The 22421-nt window shown below is 41.0% G+C and overlaps 1 protein-coding gene across 2 annotated transcripts in view; it reads left to right on the top strand.

Annotated features, from left to right (window-relative positions):
• The window catches only part of ENTREP2 (endosomal transmembrane epsin interactor 2), a 461086-nt gene that overhangs the window by 180247 nt on the left and 258418 nt on the right, over positions 1-22421 (top strand). For both annotated transcript variants that reach the window (XM_047086771.1, XM_047086770.1), the window contains exon 2: positions 12670-12726. In XM_047086771.1, the coding sequence (XP_046942727.1) occupies positions 12670-12726 (57 nt within the window). The remainder of the gene's footprint in view (positions 1-12669; positions 12727-22421) is intronic.

Here is a 22421-nt window from a genome sequence, read left to right as displayed (position 1 = left end):
CCCTCATCACAGTGCTTGTGATTCTGGTTTCTTGTCTTCTTAGTAAGGCCATAAGTCTTCAGAGACCCTCAACATTTGTTCTGAAGTAAGGGGCCCTCAGTGCAAGTTGGAATTTGGCCCCATCCACCTCTCCCACCTGTGGAAGGGAGCATTAGAGGGAATTATGTCCCTCTTACCTGGGTATACCCATCCCCTTAGAAGGTAGAATCGGCTGTTGTTAGCTTGTGTTTCAGTAAAGTATTTTTTCTATTATTTATAAAACATGGGAACCTAAAAAGTACAAGGAGGAAGCCAAAGTCCCACTCTACAGAGATGATCATGGCTGTCTTTGGGATCTAGTGCTGATTTCTTTATGTATTTTGTGTGTTTGCATTTGTATTTATTTACTTAATGCAAGGGAAATTATCCTCCCTCCATACCATTTCATAGCCTGCTCTTTCTTTTCTTCTTTTTCTTTTATGTGGTGTGAACATTTCCACACAGCACTAAATATTCTTCTACAACATGATTTAGTGTCAGCAATTGGAAAAGACCTAATAAATATAAGCAGTTCTCTGTTGCTAAACACCCAGGTCATTTCCCATTTTCAAAATTATAAAGAACACTTTGATTAATACCTGGAATTCTTAGAAGTGGAATTACAGGTTCCAGTGGTATGCATAGTTTAAAATATTCATGATATAATGCATGCACAGATCAAAGGTTAGTATTTCAGAAAGTTACACATTTAATAGCAAGTGTTTCTTCCCTTCCTCTCTCTTCCAGTTTCCCATTGTTAAGTTCCTTGTGAATACTTCCAGAGAGAAACGTTTATGTATGTACTAGCATCCATCCATTTCTCTGTTTATACAAATGGGATGATTCTATGCACACTGGGATATATCTTGTTTGTCAATTATTTATGCTTGAGATTTTCCGCAGTAGCATAAACAGATCTACCTCAAATTTCATAATGCATATATTCACGCTCTATGTAAATATCAAAGTTTATTTAACTAGCCCTTTATTGTTACCCACTTGTTACAGGTTTTTGCTATAAACATCCTTGTGTAAGTGACTTGCCATACCTCTGGTACTGTATCCATAGGCTGTGTTCCCAGTAGTGAAATCATTCAATATAAGTATATGCATTTCCTATTTTGAGAGATTTATGAAATTGCCATGAAATAAGACTACATCATTTTATACCAACACCAATAATATTAAAGAGGAACTTCTTTTTCCTCTGTTCTTGCCACCACTGGGTTTTATCATACTTCACCAAAAAGTTGGCAGCCTGATAAAAAGTATTTGTCGTATTGTTTTGGCTTGCTTTTAAAAAATTAGAGTAGGTTGGGGCGCCTGGGTGGCGCAGTCGGTTAAGCGTCCGACTTCAGCCAGGTCACGATCTCGCGGTCCGTGAGTTCGAGCCCCGCGTCGGGCTCTGGGCTGATGGCTCAGAGCCTGGAGCCTGTTTCCGATTCTGTGTCTCCCTCTCTCTCTGCCCCTCCCCCGTTCATGCTCTGTCTCTCTCTGTCCCAAAAATAAATAAACGTTGAAAAAAAAATTAAAAAAAAAAATTAGAGTAGGTTTAAGCATCCCTTTATATGTTTATCCTCCATTAAAAATGTGAACATATTTGGCCATATTTTCTATTGAGTGGTTCCCCTTTTGTAATGTTCATTTATTTAGAGAGAGAGAGAGAGAGCACACATGCACGCATGCCAGCAGGGGAGGGGCAGAGAGAGAGAGAGGAAGAGAGAGAATCCCAAGCAGGCTCCATGCTGTCAGCTCAGAGCCCAATTCAGGGCTTGAGAACCATGACCTGAGCTGAAATCAAGAGGCAGTGCTTAACCAACTTAGGCACCCAGGTGTTCCCTTTCTTATTAATTTATATGAACTCTATAAATTAAGACAATCAACCTTTTGTCTGTTGTATGTATTTTAAGTATTTTTCCCATTTGGAACTGGTCTTCCATTTTATGTTCTTTTTAAACCACAAACATTCATCGGCTCTTACCATGATAAGGCTGCATGAAGAAGCACCCCAAAACTCAGTGGTTGGCAGTATCCAGTCTTTGTTTTCTGCTCTGGTTTGCAGGTCATTGGGGTGGCCCCAATGTGTGCTATATGTCCATTCTGTGGCCCAGGCTGCATTTGATGTTGGGTGGCAGGCAACATGAGATGCCCCGGAAGTCCTGGGAGTGATGGCCACCTCCACCCTGTGTGGCCAAGCAAGTTCCGTGGCCAAGCCCAGCATTGGGAGAGGATGAGTACTGTATGCACTCTCTTGGGAGGCTTCCATGTTACCCGTAAGAAGCATGGACTTAGCTTCTAATATGGCGAGGCCCTGGGTTTGAGAGCAAAGATCCAGTCTACTATTACATACGGATTCTTTTAATATAAACATTTGAAATTTACTAATCTTTTCTGTGAGGACTCTTGATTCTGTGTCATGCCTCAAAACACTGAATTCCTTTCAAGATTGTTTTTAAAAATGCTTCCATGTTCTTCTAGGTCTTTCAGGTTTTAATTTATGATTTACTCTTTGATTACTCTGGAATTTATTTTGGTATAAAGAGTAAGGTAGAAAATAAGTTTTATTTCTTTCCAAGTGACTAACCCATTGTTCCAATGCTTTTTATTGAATAGATTTCCTTTTTCCCTTTATAGTATTTTAATTAGAATTTCATGGACTTTGTGCAATCTTTGGTCTTTCTATTTTAAAAAATGATTTTGGGGGGGTGGTGCCTGAGCCTGGGTGGCCCAGTCGGTTAAGCATTTGACTCTTGATTTTGGCTCAGATCATGATCTCAAGGTTCATGAGTTCATGTCCCATGTAGGACTCTGCATTGACAGTGCAGAGCCTGCTTGGGATTCTTTCTTTCCTTCTCTGCCCCTTCCCCTTCATATTCTGTCTCTCTCTTTCATAATAAATAAACTTTAAAAAAATTTCAAAATGATTTTTTGTATCAAATATTAGGACTTTTATATTCTCAGTAGATATTTAAGATTTTGATACTGTTCTTCCTCACTTAATATTAGTCTTTGTGTTCTAAGTCATTCTGCCTTTTTCCTTGCTGTTATAAATGGAATATTTAATTTAATTCTCTTTTCTAATCAGTCTTTGCATGCATATAGGAAAGCTATTTTTTCTGTAGTTCATGAGCTTATATCCTGACACTGTAATGTGGGTGAGTGCTTTAATTTTCTCATCAGTGCAGTGGGGCACAAAAATCACACATGCCTTTTAGGGTTGTCAGGACACAAAGAATTAAAGTATAAAGCCTTAGTAAGTGTATGTCATACAGTCAGTGTTCACTAAATATAAGCAGTGTCATAATTTTTAAATATATTAATTTTCTAGCTATATGATTTACTGAATTCTTCTGATTGGCCTCTTATTCTTTTTGATCAGTTTGCTTCAGTGTTCTAGATGGAGAAGCGTGTCATTTTCAAGTGGTAATAATTATGCCCCCTCTTTCCATATTTATAACTTTTTGTTTGTTTTGTTTTATTAGCTGGTTGTATTAGTTTTCTATTGCTATAGAACAAATTACCACAAGCACAGTGGCTTAAAATAGCACAGGTTTAGTGAGTCTGGAGTTTCCATGGGCCCAGAGTCTGGAATATTTGGGTTTCTGTTCAGGGTCTGAAGGCTGAAATCAAAGTAAGACCAGATGCATTTTCATCCAGAGGCTTGATGAGGGAAAGATCTATTTGCACAGTCCTCAGGTTATTGTGTGGCTGTATGACTGAGTTCCTATTTTCTTGCCAAGTGTGAGCTGGAAAAGATCCAGCTGTTAAGAGCTGCTCTCAAGACACAGCAGCTTACTTCTTCAGGCAGCAGCAGAATCTCCCTCGTATTTCAAATCTTTGATTTCACGAAGGGCCCAGACTCAGAGGGTTTGCCTGATGAGGTCAGGCCCACCCAGGAGAATCTTCCTTTTGATTAACTCAAAACCAAACTTAGTTTGGACCTAAGTGTGCAGAAAAATCCTTTCACCTTTGTCAAATACTGTAACCTAACCACAGGACTGAAATTCAACATATTCACAATCCCCCCACACACTCAAAAATAGGGGATTCTATAGGAGGTGTACACCAGAAGTTAGGGATCTTGGGGACCGCCTCATAATTCTGCACACCATGCTGGTATTTTCATATTAATTTTAAATAAAGGTGGCAATTGCGGGCATTTTTATTTTGTCCTATTAAACTAAGGTGTGTTTTTTTTTTTCATAAAAAAACAGTGATTGAATTTTATCAAATGCCATTTATACCTCTTTGGAATGATAATTTTCAGTTTTGTCATATTAATATGATTAATTTTACTACTGTGTTTCCTCTTACTGAACTATCTTTTCATTCCTGGCATGAACCCCTCGCCTTGTTCTTTATTCTTCTAACTGTATTGCTGACTTCTGTTTTACAACATTTTATTTAAAAATCGTATACCTCTATTTATAAGTAAAATTGGTCTGTTTCTATTCTTGTGATGTTTTACAAATTTGTAACTATTATGCTGACCTTTGTAAAAAGAATTTGGAAAATTACCTTGTTTTTTCCCTCAGTGCCCAGAAAAAAATTAAATAGTGTTGGAAACCTCTATACTTTAAAGCTTTTGAAGAATTTGCCTGTGGCTGTTTGACCACTTTCCCAATTTCTTGGTGTTTGTAGGTACATTTGGTGTTTTGATTTTGGGGGGACTTAATTGTAGTACTTTATATTTTCCTAGAATTGTGATCATCTATGACATCCTAGGTGCTATTGATTAAATGTTTATGTCCCCCTAAAATTCACATGTCAAATCCTTATCCCCAGTGTGATGGTATTTGGAGGTGGAGTCATTGAGAGGTGATTATGTCACAAGAGTGGAATCCTCATGAATGGGATTATTGCCCTTATAAGAGAAACTCCTGAGAGCTCCCTTGTCCCTTCTACCATGTGAGGCCATATGAGAAGATGGCTATCTATAATCCAGAAAGTGAGCCCTCACCAGACGTTGAATCCACTGGCACTCTGACACTGGACAAAGGACACGATCCTGGAGGCATTGCAGGTCTCTGGGGTCCACTACCGCACCCTCAAACAAACAGCACGCAATGAATCAAGGCCAGAGGGGCAGGTGGCTGGAGTCTGAGAGGCAGGGAGCAGGGTCAGAGCAGTATGTGGCTGGAGCAGGCATGTGCCCTGAGCATGAATCTGCACTCTAAGGTGAGCTGGAGTGGGGAGGGTGCAGACAATTTCCATGCTGAGCCATGAGCTGAGCCCCTTGGAGATCAGTGTTTCTAGATGCTGGATGCTTCTCGGTTACTGGCCGAAGCATACCTCTCTTGGGGAAAATTTCTCCATTTTGGATCCACAGAACGTCACTGATTAAGAGCAAGCAATGTGTTGACAACAAAAGACTTCCAAGCCTGCAAGCATCAAAGAAAGCAAACTGCAATAAGTGAGAGTCAACAGAAACAAGTGACAGACAGACTTAGATGCCTTCTTTCACTATACATCTTGGACTCTAGACATCTGCATATGAAATATTTAAAGCAGTTATGGGCAGAATCATACAGATGAGCATGCAGTCAGAAACTATCTGAAGCAAATAGTCATATTTGGGGAAAGATAAAAGCAGAACTTGTAAATACATAAAATATAAACGTTAACATTCTCTAAAGAAATGCAAATGTTCAACAGCTGATGAAACATCCTTCAGGGAAAATTGGTCATCTGGAAGGCAAACTTAAGGAACTTATTCAGAACAAAATACTGAATGACATGGGTATGGAATATGTGAAGGGAGAACTAGGAGATTTGGAGGATGGAATGTGCATGCGGCTGTTGGAGTCCCTGACAGAGAGACTGTAGGAGAGGTAATATTTGAAGATATATTGGCTATATAGCTTCCATAACTAATGAAAAATATAAAGTCAGTTTCAGGGGCACCTGGGTGGCTCACTTAGTTGAGCATCTCTTGATTTTAGCTCCGATCATGATCCCAGGGTCATGGGATCGAGTCCCGTGTTGGGTTCTGAGCTAAGCATGGATCCTGCTTAAAATTCTCTCTCTCCCTGTGTCCCTCCCTGGCTCGTGCTCTCTGTCTAAAATAACAATAATAAAAAAAAAAAACATAGTTTCAGAAGCACAGTACATCCCAAAAAGCATAAATAAAAAGAAATCTGCACCTACACATATGCAAAAATCTCAGAACACTAAAGGCAGAAAGACAGTCTTAAAAATCTTCAAAGAGTAAGGACAGCTTCACATTTCAAGGAACAACAGTTGAAAGGACTGCTAGCTTCCTGATGGCAACAGTGGAGGCTGGGGTCACCTGAGTGGCTTGGTTGGTTAAGCGTCCAACTCTTTATTTCAGCTCAGGTCATGATCTCATGGTTTGTGAGTTTGAGCCCTGCATTGGGCTGTGTGTAGACAGTGCAGAGCCTGCTTGGGATTCTTGCTCTCTCTCTCTCTCTCTCTCTCTCTCTCTCTCTCTCTCTCTCTGTTTCTCTCCTGCTTGTGCACTCTCTCTATCTCTCTCTCAAAATAAATAAATAAATTTAAAAGAAAAAAAACTGTGGAGGCCAGATGATGGTGCAATAGTATCTTCAGACTGTTGAGCGAAGAAACTGTCAACTTAGAACCGTATATACCCAAACTACTTTCCAAGCATGCAGGTGAAGTAAGACATTTCCAGATAAACAAAAAACTGGAGTTTACCACCAAAAGGTCTGCACTAAAGGAACTTCTGAGTCAAGGGTTCATACCTTGTGGGATTGCAGTCTAGGGAAGCCTGGGGACCCCATCTCAGATTAAGGTTTTTAAATGTGTACAATGAAATAGGATTACAAAGGAAACCAATTATTTTGAAGTTTTTTTAAATCAAAATATTTTAGGGGGACCTGGGTGGCTTAGTCTGTAAGTGTCTAACTCTTTGATTTCAGCTCAGGTCACAATCTCACAGTTTGTGGTTCGAACCCTGCATTGAGCTCTGTGCTGACAGCACAGAGCCTGTTTGGACTATTTTAAAAATGTGTTGTAATAATACATTTGCTACTTTATTAACTCATTAAATAACAAAATCCAGTTGCAGGTGTAGTAACTACCCTAATTTCAGAGTAAAGAGCCCTGGTGAAAGGCTGCATCTCACAAGGCATAGCCAGGACAAATGAGTTTGGTACCAACCAGTATATGAAGTAATTTGCATCAAAGAAACATTCACTGCAGAACAGACTGTGTTGCATTTCACTTGGATTTCCTTTTGACTCCTGGGTTATTTAGAATATCTTAAAACATTTAACTTTTTTCTTTTTTTCTTTCATGGGGCTATCTTTCTAATCATTTATAGTTTTGCTACTATACAGTGAGAGAATGAAAGCTATAGAATTCTTTTCTATTATGGAGGAAGTAGGCTGAGAAGGAGAGTGGCTTTCCTTGTTGACATCTTGAGTTTGATGTATTGATGCAGGCTCCAGTGGGAAGTGGCGTGGAGAAAGTCAGAACCACAGGTGAGCGTGATGGTTAGGAGAGAGAATGGTGGGTTGGGGATTGTTGTGAAGGAAGGAGGAAGAAGCCATGGATATGGGGTGGATATGAAGATGTATGTTTCCCAGAAGGGAGTTGAGATGGACATCGAAGGCTGAGGGTTTGCATGCTGGAGTGAGCCATGCCATGTGGCCCTAGGGAGACTCAGACACACAAAACCACTCAGAAAAGAAAATGTAAGTAGAATAAAGTAGGAGGTTCAGCCACTCCATGAATCAGAAGACTTTTGCATAGCACAGGTCTGATGTCTGAAAAGCTTTGAGAGACGGGGTCAGTAGACTTTTTTCATTCGGGGCAACTCAGAATATTATTTGCTCCATTTTTTTTACAACAACAGTTCTTTTGCTAACGCTGTGAACCCTGGCTTCTTAGTGGTAAATTGATACCACTGTAGCTATTAGGCACACCTGCCATATGTTTCGTGAAAGAATTTAATTGACTTTCAAGTCTGCATTCTAGAAGGACTTGCTTCCCTACCTAAAATGTTGCATTACCATTTGCCTTTGAACCAGGAATGAAGCTCCAAAGAAAATTCTTGATTTGGGGCAATGAAAGAGGACAGGATTTAAAGAGCTAATTTATTCCAGGCCTCTGTGTTCAGGCAGCAATACCAATCAAACAGGAAGACCTTTGGCTCTAAAGATGCCATTACTTCCTGGCAGTCTATTATCCCCTTTCATCACCCTCAACAGCAGGAAATTCTGTCTCATTTTTAATATTATCTCTTGCCTCTATTTAGGCTGGGTGGGAAGTGGAGAAAAAAGTGGGTTGGTGTCCTTTTAACAACTTGCAGGTGCTTGAAAAGTTAAGTCCCCCTGTCTCTGAACAGTATCATGCCTTTCCCATTTTTTTTTTTTTTTGGTCTTTTCTTTCACAGCCACTTAATCATATGTTACTCTTCTCTGACCCTCTTAAATTTCTTCATATTCTGTGTAAACTGTGGACTTTGAATAACGATATTGGCAAATTAAATGGGACAAAGGTTTCACGAGCTGCAGTAATTTCACGGCTAACTAGCTCCATGACCCCGTTCCTCACCAGAGTGGAAAAAAATAAACCTGAGGAATTACTGAGCTGGCGGAACATGCAACGTAATTCTCACCAGTAGCTGGAATTGAGCAAAAAAATAGTTCAAACTCAGACCTGATCATTTCTGAGCAGAGGTACACTCCATTCTTCTCTGTTGCCAAGTGGACCAGGAGGCATCCTCAGGGAGGAGGCACTGTGGCACCTAGGCTTTGAAGACTCTCCTCCAAGCCATTCTCCATTCTCCTGTGCCTCCCTCCCTTGTTAGAGCGGGTACCGATGCTTCTAGGTCAGAGGAGCAGGGAAGTCAGCTTCTGGTGGGGGGAGACACGGGGAAAGAGTGGACATTTGAAAACAAGAATCCAATATTGCACTCTGGTTGTATTAGTGTATTAATAAGCTTGAGCTGCCATAACAAAGTACCATAGATTGGGAAGATTAACCAACAGTTAAGTTAATCTCACATTCTGGAGGCTAGAAGTCTGAGATCAGGGTTGAGTTCTGGTGAGGACCCCCTTCCTGTCTTGCAGACTGTCAAAAGCTCACTGTGGGGGAGCTTGGGTGTCTCAGTCGGTTGGGCATCCGACTCTTGCTTTTGGCCCAGGTCATGATCTCATGGTTTGTGAGTTCAAGCCCTGCCTTGGCTCTGTGCTGATGGCGTGGAGTCTGTCTGGGATTCTGTCTCCCTGTCTCTCTCTACCCCTCCCCTGCTCGCTTTCTACCTCTCTCTCTCAAAAATAAACATTAAAAAAAATACTTCACTGTGTCCTCACATGGCCTTTCCATGGTGTGTGCATATGGGGAGAGAGAGAGAGGGAGAGAGATCCTTCTCATCCTGTAAGACCACCATCCCATCATGAGGGCCCTACCCTTACAACCTAATCTAACCCTAATTCCCTGCTGAAAGTCCTACCTCCAAATACCATCACATTAGGGGTTAGGACTTCATGTGGATTTGGGGAGGACACAAACATTTAGTCCTATGTTGTGTAGCAAACTTCCACAAACTTTATAGCTTAACACAACACCATTTAGTTTCTTAGGTCAGGAGTCTGGACATGGCTTAGCTGAGTCAACTGGTCAGGGTCTTACAAGGCTGCAGTCAAGGTGTTGCCAAGGTAACATCATTTTAAGAGGTGCTAGATAGGATCGCAGGAGTGTAAATTATATTGATAATTACCATAATTTATCATTGATTATCATATTGATAATCAAGGCTACAGGTCATCAGGGATCATCTCAGGATTTCCATGCCCCACTGAGTCTGATGATTTTATTTTTTTCCTTTGTATAGGGGAATTGAATCCACCCTCAATTACAGTTATTAATGATTCTTAGAAATGTAGTTTTCCCCAGTAAAGCAAATTGTCCATATTTGTTGGAAATAAAATTATTCGAGGGAATTCATAGAATGATAACTTTATGATGGAAGTAAGGAAAGTCCAGAATTCATACTGTGGCCTTAGTTAAGTGATATTCACTTCCTTTGTGTTTATAAATGCCTGCTCTTTGGAGGTTTGTGGGTTTCCAATAATATTTCTGTTACGAGTCACTTGGTCACTATAGACATTTGATACTTTTATAAACTTCAGCTTAGGAGAGATCAAAGACTTCTGTCTGAGCTTATTAAACATGCCTTGAGAGATCTGGTCATAGTTTAGGGATTTAGGGGGGCCCCATGTACTCATGAATTCAGAGGCCCTTCCTGAGTGAGGAGGCATTGGGCCATGTCTTAAAGAATAGGTAAAATTTTATATGGTGGAAGTGAGAAGTAGAAGGCAGAGTATAAAAGGACATTTTCTGGGAGGCATGCTTTCCCATCCTCTATCCAGGTTTTGTCTGGATGAGGCTGGTGTTGGTGTGAAGGGAAAACAGAGGACACTCTTTGGAAGTCACATCCTAAGGAGATGGCAGGGTCAGAGCCAGCTGGGCCAAACCACCTCTAGGATTTGGGTTTTAGTGACCAGGAGGAGGGATGCCACAGTGTCAGGAGAGATGACAAGAGGGAGACTGTGTTGGATACAGATGGGAAAGAGAGAGGTCATAGGCATTGTGGAAGAAGAACGAGGGACTGGGCTCAACAAGACACAGGAGAACAGTAGTCAAGGGTTTCTGTACAGGTTGCAGCTGGGGGGCATCATGAAGAGAGATTTGGGAGATGGGAAAATGTTTATAAATAATATTGTCAATATTGACTTATTTGCAGGATGCATGCATTGAAGAAAAAATATATATATGACATGCTTGGGAGCAGAGTGCCCTGTTGAGCTCTCTCTGATTCATTTGTGTGTGTGTGTGTGTGTGTGTGTGTGTGTGTGTGTGTGTGTGTGTGAATAAAGTTCACAAGTCTTTCCTATGAAAGACCAGATGTGTTCCTATGAAAGACCAGATGTCCAGATGTGTTTGGAAACCCACCTGAGACTGGTGCAGGGTGTGAGAGAGACTGTTGGGTCTAAGACTTGGCCTCACCCACTGCAGAAGTGTTTGCCAAGGGGACCTTGGGGGTCTATTCAGCCAGATACTCTCTTCTGGGGACTGATTCAGTCCTTTTGGAATTCCAGGGGGAAATGCACCAAAGCCCTCCATCCCAGGGCCCAACTGCCTTGTCCATACCCACAGCAGAAAGTTGGGGTGATTTATCTTTACAAAAGACCTTGTAAGAAAATCCCTTACTTGTAGTGGGGCCTCCCAGCATATTTCCCTGTCAAAGGGGGAGCTGCAGCCCTCTCCTCTTTATTGTGTGTGGTTGGATGTTGGCCTGTCTCTGGAATTTGCATCTGAGCGACCAGGAGGAGGGGTGCCATTGTGGGAGGTAGAGACGATAAGAGGGAGACTGGGTTGGGGAGGTAGAAATTGCAGGTGCATTTTTGGACATGTTGAGGTGGAGAGTGACACCAGGAGCAGTGCCTGGCAGGCAGTGTGATTCCGCAGTCAGGGACCGACCTGCAGGAGGTGTTGGTGGATAGTGTTAGAGGATCCCCAATGACAGATGGCTCAGGCAGAGCCGGAGCCTGAGTAGAGGTCTTGGGAAGTGGGAAGGGGAGGGAGATGTGGAAGGACAGCATGGAGCAGAGGATGGCAGCCAGAGAAGGGAGAGTGTCAGGGGAGTGACACAGAGACTAGAGGACAGTGTGCCACCCATAGGTAGATGTGGTCAGCCTCCTGTCTTCAAGCCGAGATCGCTGTACTTGTGTGTTGCACTCAGGGACCCCTTAGGTGACCTTGGGAAGTGTGTCTGCCAGTGGCAAGGGCTGAAGCCACCCTGTAGTGGGGAGAGAGCGGCTGTGTCTCTCTGATCTGTCTGCCCTGCCTGGACCCAAGGAGACTGGGAATTTCAGGATCAGCATCCAGTGACTGCCTCAGGGAATGTGGGCTTGGAGCAGCCTGAGGGAAAGGTTGGCCAGGAGCTGAGGGGTGGTTCTCCTGAGAACAGAAGACTGGAGGGTGTTCCTGTGGTTAGGGCTACCCAGAGGGGAGGGGCCAACAGAGGGGAGTGGCTGCCAGAAGATGTTCTGGAGGAGACAGCTCTGTGGGACCTGGGGCAGCAAAGCCTGGGGGGCTGGCCTGGGAAAGAAGCGAGCAGCTCAGAGTCAGCATGTGGAAAGCCGGGACCTCATCTGGTGGCACCCCTTCCTGGTGAGGTGGGAAGCTGGCTGGGGACCAAGCGTGTGAAAGGGTAGAGGGGGGCCTGGTAGGTCTGCTGTACCCAGCACCCATGCACAGAAGGCATGCACTCAGGTGACATGCAAGGGGGGTGGCTCTGCCTTTTCCCAAAGTAGTGTTTTCCGTCCTCTCTGTGATTTTTAAGTCACAGGGCTAAATGACTCACAGGACCAGAGGGGAATAAGTGCCCGATGGAGACACTTTCAGAAAGCACATTTGTTCTTGGGCCTGTCCATAAAGAACATAAGTGACCTGTCAGGACCTCCTGGTGGTCTCAGAGGCCCGTGTGCTGCAGGCTCTGAACGTCTGGATGGACCACACGCCTCATGGCCACCCAGCTCATGTATGTGGGCCATATTCTAGAAGTCATCCTTCTTTGGGTTGATCAGCTAATACTGTGTTTTGATCACCTGTTAACGGATTCCAAAGAGTCTTACCTTCCTGCACTGTCTGTCCTTCCAGGTGCTGCTGTCAGGACTCATTGGCGTCGTCTCCTGGAAGAGGCCTCTCTCCCTCGTGGTAAGTCCGCACGCAGTCTCCATGGTGGCCTTGGAGCAGGGCCCTCCCTGTGGAGATGTGAGTGCTTTAAGGGCAATGGCAGAAAACAGGATGCAGACCTTCATGAAACTGGCACTTGTCAATGCAGATGGGCACGTAGTTAACAGCCACTGTGCATCTTCCCTCCGTACATCTGAGGGTAGCCCTCAGGTGTCTGTCTGAGATGCTCATGTGCCATCTTCGTGATGGTTCTCTTTGGGTACCCTCCTCCAAGGACATGCCGGGAACAAAGACATTGTAAGAAGTGTAGATGCAAGCGTTTTCTCTAGGTGTGTGAACACCTTCGTGCATATACATATGCATGCGTATGACCACAAAGGCAGCACATATTTTATCAGAGTTCAAGACATGTTGGCTGTTTGTATGTTTTGGAGACTGAAACTTGGGAGTGTAAGAGGAGACATTTATTTGAGTAGAAGAGTGCAGGGGTACCACTTGAACCCTTTCTCTCATTGCTATGTCACTGTGTTGGGGAGGAGGGGCAGGCCTCATGGGGGATGGAAAGGAAATGATGGTTTTTCTCTCTGAAAAGTACCCCAAGCAAATTCATGTCTATTGATTTGTATGCGTGTTTTTCTCAGTGTATGCATTAATATATTTATGCGTCCGTGTCAGGACCAGACGAAGAGGTTTTCTAGGTTTTGATGGATAATGAAAAAACATGGTGTGGCCTCTTTGTCTTTTGTAGTAATCAATTATTTAAAATCCCTTCTTTAAGTGATTAGATTTGGAGATAATGACATGTACTAAATATTAATGGAAATAGAAAAAACCCACAAGTCTGCCTGTTGTAAACACCTCCTCCTCATGAGAGTTACCAGGGCGTCCTGAAGAGGCATGGGGAAGAGAAGGAGTGGCATTAATTCAGTGAGCCTCTTCTCCTATGACCCATCGAGAAATTTTCTTCGCAAAAAAAGGTGTTATTTTTTTTATGTAAAAAGTTTCAAACATGCATAAAAGTAAGAGAGGCTAGTATAATAAATCCCCATGTAGCCCCCATCTATCTTCCATAAAGATCAACACTGGCCTGTCTTGTTTCATCCAAGCCCCTTGCTGGAGTATTTTAAAGCTAATGCCAGCTAATGTATCAACAAGCTGACTCTTATGCAGAGGGAAATGGTGGTGGACACACCAGCTGTGGGGCCTGATGTCCTTTGGCTGTGCTTTTGGGTGTCCTTTAGGGACATGTAGGGACAGCTTGCTCCATTCCTCCTCACCTGTCCTCACAGTGCAGGCAGAGGAAGGCCTCTGACACTGGATGCCAAACAAGAAGAAGCCACAAATCCTTTGGGTGGGTGTGTGGGCAAAAAGACAAGAGGAATGGCACCCATCACTCAGCCACCCTTCACGCCTGCCCCCACACCTGGCCCCAGGATGGAGATTCTCATGAGGTTGCGCATTTTATTCTGAAGGATGCTGTGCAGTTTATAGCTGACAAGAAGTCAGGACTCCTTATGGATGTGGCTCAGGTGTGTCCTGGGGAAGCCAGAGCAGTAGGGTGGGGTGTTAGGGACTCACCCTAGGAAGCAGGATAAAACACCAGACTGGGATACCACAGCAGAACTTTCAAAATGCCTGTCCACTAATCCCTGTCCGTTGGTGTAGAACCAGCTGCTCTCTGGGCAATGGTCAGCCTTTCCTCCCATTGATTTATTTCTGCCCAAGCCCCAGATAGAAGAGAAGGGGTTCCCCTAGTTTGACTGACCACTTTCCTTACTTAGGTTTGTAAGGGGGTGGCTTAAGATAACACTAGGTGCTATAATAAATCCCAGACTTTCAGTGGCTTAACATGACACAACTTTGCTTCTCGAGTGGGCATTCCAGGCAGTGGCCATTCCCCATCACGGGTGATCCAGAGGACCCTGGTTGCTCCCATCTGGGGCTCTACAATTTCCTAGGCCTGTGGAGTCAGCTGCATTTCAGTGGAAGAGAAAATAGTGGAGGAGGCTCTGAAGATGACCTTCATCACTCAACACAGAGCCTGTCACATGGCCCTGTCTGGCTGGGAAGGAAGCTGGAAAATTAGTTCCTTCCCGGGCAGGCACTTCCCAGAGGCAGCTCCAGACTATGAAGAGGAGGGCAGTGATTTTGGTAGACGGTTGGTTGTCTCTACCATAAGAACGTTCTTCTACTTGTGTTTACCAGGACAATCTAGTCTTGATTCATTAGAAAATCTCATTCTATAGACTCAGCTAGAATGGCTTGAAGTCTTGATTTAAATAATTCTTTTATCCCAAGCTCCTGCTTCTGTCTTGTACCCTAATCATAGTGTTTCCTTCCTTCTGGGGGTATAAGCTGAAGAAGCTACCATGAGTATTCTGGTTCATTTCCAGGGGATATATCACCCTCTGCCCTCACTAACAACCTCTCTGAAAGAGGCTGTCTCCCATGGGGTGGTTGGAAGAGGCAGTGCTGGGCCCTACTGCTCCAGGGCCTGCGTAGCCAATGCCTGACACCTTGCAGGGGTTGCTGGGTGAGGACAGCAATGCATGGGCCATGCTGATGGCGGGATTTTGGTGCTGTCATTGGTTTGCTGGCAATATCTTTTCCTGTGAAGGGCTGGTGCATGTGTGCCCACCTAATCTCTGCTGCATCTCCTTTCTTTTTCAATACGATCTTACATGACAGAATGGGATGAAGAAGGGTTTACTTCTTGCCCAGAGTGACTGATATGCTGGAGGGAAGCCTCAGTTAGGAAAAGGGAAGGGAGAGAGGCAGCAGGCTGTCTGAGAGCAAGGGGCAGGAGACTGCCCCTTCCAGGCTGGTGAATGTGATGCCAGAGAGAGGAGGATGAAAATTTCTGCCTGGTATTTTATAAGAGCTTTTCATATGCTGAAAACTAGTGATAGCTATCTCAGTAGAGAATATGTATTTTTGCATTACTGTGGTTATTTTTTCTTTTTTTATTGAAGCATAATTAACATACAGCCTTTTTTTAAAGTTTGTTTATTTTGACAGATAGTAAAAGAGAGCATGTGTGCGTGCAAGCAGGGTGGGGCAGAGAAATAGAGGGAGAGAATCCCAAGCAGGCTCTGCAGTGCCAGCATGGAGGCTGATGTGTGGCTTGAACTCATGAATCTGTGAGATCGTGAGCTGAGCTGACTGAAATCAAGAGTCAGATGCTTAACTGACTGAGCCACCCAGGCACCCCAACGTACAGTGTTAATACTAGTTTCAAATGTACAATGTAATGATTCAATAATTCTGTATGTTACTCAATGCTCATCATGATAAATGTACTCTGAATCCCCTTCACCAATTTCACCTATCACCCCCCCACAACTTCCCTCCTGCAACCACCCGTTCTCTGTTTTTAAGAGTCTTGTTTTTTGTCTCTTTTTTTTCTGTGTTCATTTGTTTCTTAAATTCCATGCATGAGTGAAATCATATGATATTTGTCTTTCTCAGTCTGACTCATTTCACTTAGCATTATATGCTTTAAGTCCATCCGTATTATTGCAAATGGCAAGATCTCATCCTTTTTTTATGGCTGAGTAATAGTTCTTTGTGTGTGTGTGTATACCACTTTTTCTTTATTTGTTCATTTTTTGATGGACATTTGGGTTGCTTCCATATCTTGGCTATTGTAAATAATACTGCAAAAAACATAGAGATGCATATGTTTTTCTAATTCAGTCTTTTCATTTTCTTTGAGTAAATACCCAGTAGTGGAATTACTGGATCATATGTATTTCTATTTTTAATTTTTTAAGGAACATCCATACTGTTTTCCACAGTGGCTGCACCAATTTACATTCCTACCAGCAGTGCACAAGAATTCCTTTTTCTACACATCCTCACCAACACTTGTTTTCACCTGTCTTTTTTAGTCTAGTCATTCTGACAGGTGTAGGGTGATATCTCATTGTGGTTTTGATTTGCGTTTCCCTGATGGTTACTGAGGTTGAGAATCTTTTAATGTGGCAGTTGGCCATCTATATATCTTCTTTTGAAAAATTCTATTCAGGTCCTTTGCCCATTTTTCAATCAGATTTTTTTTGGCATTGTATTTATAAGTTCTTTATATTTTGTTAATATTAACCCCTTACCAGATATACCATTTTTAAATATCTTCTCCCATTCAGTAGGTTGCCTTGTCATTTTGTTGATGATTTCCTTCACTCTGCAAAGGTTTTCATTTTGATGTAGTCCCAATAGTTTAATTTTGCTTTTATTTCTGTTGCCTGAGGACACATATCTAGAAAAATGTTTCTGTGGCTGATGTCAAAGATATTACTACCTAAGATTTCTTTTAGGAGTTTTATGGTTTCAGTTCTCACATTTAGGTCTTTAATCCATTTTGAGTTTATTTTTCTGTATGGGTAAGAAAGTGGTATAGTTTCATTCTTTTGTATGTAGCTGTTCAGTTTTCCTAGCATTATTTGTTGAAGAGACTATCTTTTCCCCATTGTATGTTCTTGCCTCCGTTGTCATAGGTTAATTGACCATATAATCATAGGTTCATTTCTGGGCTCTGTATTCTGTTCTATTGATCTGTGTGTCTGTTTTTATGTCAGTACCATACTTTTACTTTTGATTACTACAGCCTTTGTAGTATATCTTGAAATCTGGGATTGTGATACCTCAGCTTTCTTCTTCATTCTCAGGATTGCTTTGGCTAGTAGGGGTCTTTTGTGGTTCTATACAAATTCTAGGATTATTTGTTCTGGTTCTGTTAAATTGTTGTTGGTATTCTGGTAGGGATTGCATTAAATCTATAGATTGCTTTGGGTAGTATGGACATTTTGACAATATTGGTTTTTCCAATCCATAAGCAGGGAATATCTTTCCATTCGTTTGTGTCATCTTCAATTTCTTTCATCAGTGTTTTTTAGTTTTCAGAGTACCGTTCTTTCACCTTCTTGGTTACATTAATTCCTAGGTATTTTATTTTATTTTTTTTTTGGTGCAGTTTTAAATGGGATTGTTTTCTTAATTTCTCTTTCTGCTACTTAGTTATTGGTGTATACAAATACAACAGATTTCTGTATATTGATTTTGTATTCTGTGACTTTGCTGAATTCAGTTTTTAGTTCTAGTAGTTTTTTGATGGAGTCTTTAGAGTTTTCTATATATAGTATCATGTCATCTGCAAATAGTGAGATTTTTACTTCTTCCTTACTAATTTAGATGTCATTTATTTCTTTTTCTTGTCTGATCATTGCAGCTAGGACTTCTAGTACTATGCTGAATGAACATGGTGACAGTAGACATCCTTGTCTTGTTTCTGATCTTAGAAGGAAAGCTTTCAGTTTTTCACCATTGAGTATGATGTTAGCTATGGGTTTTTCATGTAAGGCCTTTATTACGTTGAGGTATGTTCCCTCTAAACCTACTGTATTGAGAGTTTTTAACATGAATGAGTGTTGTACTTTGTCAAATACTTTTTCTGCATCTATTGAGGTGCCCATATGATTTTTATCCTTTCCCTTACTAATGTGATGTATCGTATCAATTGATTTGTGAATATTGATTTTTGCATTCCTGGAATAAATCTCACTTTATCATGATGAATAATTTTTAAATGTATTGTTGGCTTCAGTTTGCTAATATTTTGTTGAGGATTTTGCATTTTTGTTCATCAGTGGTCTTGGCCTGTAGTTTTCTTTCTTTCTTGCTTTCTTTTTGTAGTCTCTTTGTCTGGTTTTGGTATCAGGTAATGCTGGCCTTGTAGAATGAATTTGGAGGCTTTTCTTCCTTTTCTATTTTTTATAATAGTTTGAGGAGTGTCTCCTATGATTGAGATAATCGTCTTTCTTACATTAAACTATGAAAGGTTCTACATTATGCTAGATTGCAATTAGGAATGAGATTATATAGCTCTGATTTAAGTAATTTTTGAAAGATTCAGTGAAATATCTTGTGATTGCTTATATATCAGTAATGGAACTAGTTTCACACATAATCACAGGCAGTATATATATTTTTCTAATTTTTGAGTGAAGTAGTACTGAGATGGCCATTAGATTATTTGTAACAACTAATACTGTTGGGAGAGTAATAAGCATGAGTCTAAAAACATTTTTTAGAATTCATTTTTATAAATAAAAAAATCCATTTATTTTGTTCAGTTTTTTTTAAAGCAAAGTAAGTCTATTTTTAAAAGCACTGATTTGTAGGACTATGAGCATCATATGGATCCATTGATGTATTTAGTGCTGTTTGAATTTTGTATTATAGTTTTTGAGGAGTCTAGCTTTTTGATAGTGGTTTACTTTTGTGAAATTTTATCAACCAAGATGGGAATGTGTATCAGTGAAGGTTTAATTAAAGAAATAGAACTTCTAGGAGCCAACACCTAGCATCTCTATGAGTCATACTCTTCTAATCACTTCTTTGGCCCCACTGTCCATTACAGTAACCACACTCACCTGGTCTTTGGTGATAAAGTGCTGCCACTTGGTCCCTGCCACCCTAGAATCCAATAATCCTCATTGCATTTAGGGAACCCAGTTTGATGGTACTGACATTGACACTCGGATTTCTGACTTACAGAGAAGAGTCACCACAAAGTTCTTCAAGGATGCTGGAGTTCCTCTCACAGATTTCTTATAGTTGTGGTGAAAGATGTATTCTCTGGATCTTCCGGGGTGGGTGAGCAAGTCTTATAGGATCAATGCACTCTTATCATTCCAGTCTCCCTAAGCCTTTAGATCTCTTCCTCTTGTGGTATACTATGGAAGTCTGGCTTTTCAGCTTCATTTAGTGTAGCCCACCTTTGGATTCATATGTCAGCTAACCAAACAAACTGAGCTTTTCTTAACTGCCGCAGCTAAACATTGAATGCCAGAATCTCTGCTTAGCTGGTAGCAATAAATCTGGCCTGATTCTACTGTATATTTCTTCTATCTTGATCCTCCACCATTAAGAGTAAGTCCTAACATTGTCCCTAGCTGTGAGACAGTTTCCAGACTGCTCCACAGGTAGGGGAAACTTGGGCAGAACCTGGTACACTTGCTGAGTTAAGGAGAAGAAGGTGAAGGTCTAGGGATCCCAAGATGGCTAGAGTTCACAGAACAAAGTACCACAGAGGAGAGACTTCCATAGACAGAGAGTTTTGTAGGTCTGCAGAGGATCTCCAATGAGTATTTAGCTGACATTCATCAGCTCTTGCATAGGAGGAAACTACCTGAGGCTAGGAAAGAATCATCTGAGCAGATTAGAGGGAACAGAGCAGGCATAAAAGCAGGGTTTTCCTACCAGGCAGCCTAGAATACCTCATGATTCACTGGGGCAGTGAGTAGAATACTCAGAAGAATCTTGCCTCGGTATGGGGATTAATTAGCTCCAGAGTATATGTTGCTCCAGTCCTTTCTGACAAATCTTAAAAGCAAGATCCAAAATAATCAAACCATTTCCAAGTAATTTAACTGTGTCCCAGAACAAAATTCAAGAATGTTCAGTACAAAACATCCAGCACCAACAAGATAATAATCACAATGTCTGGCATCCAATCAAAGATTACTACACATGCCAAGAAACAGGAAAATACAACCTGAAATGAGGAGAAAAATAAACCAATTTAAACTGATAAAAAAAACTTACCCACATGTCAAAAATAGCAGACAAGGACATTAAAACAGTTATTGTAACTGTATTCCAGATGTTCAAAAAGTAGAGACAGGAAGGTATAAAAAATACCCATTTGAACTCCGAGTGATCAAAATTACAAGGTAAGAGAGAAAAGATTCCCTGGATGAGATTAATGGCAGATTCAATAAGAGAGAAGAAGAGTTTAGTGAACTCAAGACATTGCAATAGAAATTATACAAATGTAGAACATGGAAAAAAAAGAATTTGTGAAAAATGAAAGGAGCATTAGTGAGCTATATGGGACAATTTTAAGAAGCCTAATATATGTGAAATGGGTGTCCCTAAAGGAGTGGGGATGGACATAAAAAATATTCAAAAATAAGAGAATAGATCTTAAAAGTTCTTATCATAAGAAAAAATATTTTGTGACAAGGTGTGGTGATGAATGTTAACTAGACTTACTGTGGTGATCATTTCATAACATACATATATCGAATCAGTGTGTTGTATGTCTGAAACTACTATAATGTTATATGTCAGTTGTATCTCACTTTAAAAAAAGAAATAATAGCCATGTTTTTTTCCCAAAATTGGATAAAAACTATAAACTCACAGATCTAAGAAGCTCAATGTACACATAGAACAGGAAATATGAAGAAAAACATATCAGCATATTGTGGGATTTTTAACATACGTAGAAGAAAATTTGTGAAAAAAAGAGTATAAAGGTGAGGAGGTGGTATACAGTGTAAGACTCCTAAAAGATATGTGCAGAAGTATGTCACTTGAAGGCAAACTGCTATAAGCTAAAATGTATACTATAAACTCTAAAGCAACCACTGAAATAAAAAAAATGAAGAGTTGGCTAATCCACCAAACATGGAAATAAAATGGAGTCATGCAAAATATCTAATTATCCCAAAGAAACCAGAAAAAAAAAAGAAAAAAGAATAGAGAATAGATGAGACAGAAATAAAACAAATAGCAAGATTTTATTACCCATTTGAATTTCTTTGAATTGCTTGTTCATTTGTTTTTTCTATTGTCTGTAAGACTGTTTGCTTGGTATTCAGAATTTCTTCACACAGTAATTCTTTTCTGCTTTAAGTGGCTAATATTTTATTCTGGCCTGTGGTTTGTCTTTGTCTTTTTAGTTTTAATGAAGTGTCTTTTAAAAAAATATAGAATTTTTAGCTTTTTATCTCCCAAACTCTGTTGTTTTTGTTTTCTTATGCGGTGTTTATGCTTGCTTACTTTCAAAGATCTCTCTTGCCCCACAATTCTGAAATTATTTTCCTGTGTATTTCTAAAACACTTATAGTTTCACTTTTTTATGTTTAGGTAATAGATCCCAAACTTACTTTTATATATAGTACGAAGTAAAGGTCTAACTTTATCTTTTCCAAATGGATAAGCAATTGTTGAATGTTTAATATTTCTCCTCACATGTGAAGTGTCATCGTCCTCCCACTGCTATGGACATGGGTCTGTTAATGAATCTCTGTTCTGTTTCATGAGTCTGTTGGCCCATTTTTTTTAAGTTTATTTTGAGGGAGAGAGAGAAAGAGAGAGCAGAGGAGGGACAGAGAGCGAGGGGGAGAGAGAGTGAGAGAACGAGAGAGTGCGTGCGCGCGCGCGCGCACGCGCAAGAGAGAGAGAGAGAGAGAGAGAGAGAGAGAGAGAGAGAGAGGGGCAGGGAGAATCCCAACAGGCTACTTGCTGTCAGTGCAGAGCCTGACACTGGGCTTGAGCTCATGAACCATGAGATCATGACCCGAGACAAAATTAGGAGTCGGATACTTAACCAACTGAGTCACCCAGGCACCCATGTTTAAGCCAATACAATAATGTTTTAATTAGTCTAGCTTTATATTAAGTCACTCTTTTATTTTTTCATAATTTTCTTTGCTACTTCTGTGTGTTTTCTCCAGTAAATTTTTGAATCAGTTTGTCAGGTTTTACACTGATAATGGTTTGATTTTGGTTGTGATTACCTTGATTTTACATATTAGCTTCTGGACAAATAATATCTATATAATTGAGAGATGGGAATAGATTTTATGTGATAATTTCCGAAAGATATTGTGTGTTCATCTTCTGTCTGGCTGTAATACCCCATAGTG

This window comes from Lynx rufus, unplaced genomic scaffold (assembly GCF_022079265.1).
Source record: "Lynx rufus isolate CCGP_SWC_20201006 ecotype Redwood Valley unplaced genomic scaffold, mLynRuf1.p SCAF_21, whole genome shotgun sequence".
Classification (NCBI taxonomy): Eukaryota; Metazoa; Chordata; class Mammalia; order Carnivora; family Felidae; genus Lynx; species Lynx rufus.
Note: the sequence above shows the minus strand (reverse complement) of the source record. Positions and strands in the feature narration are given on the sequence as shown.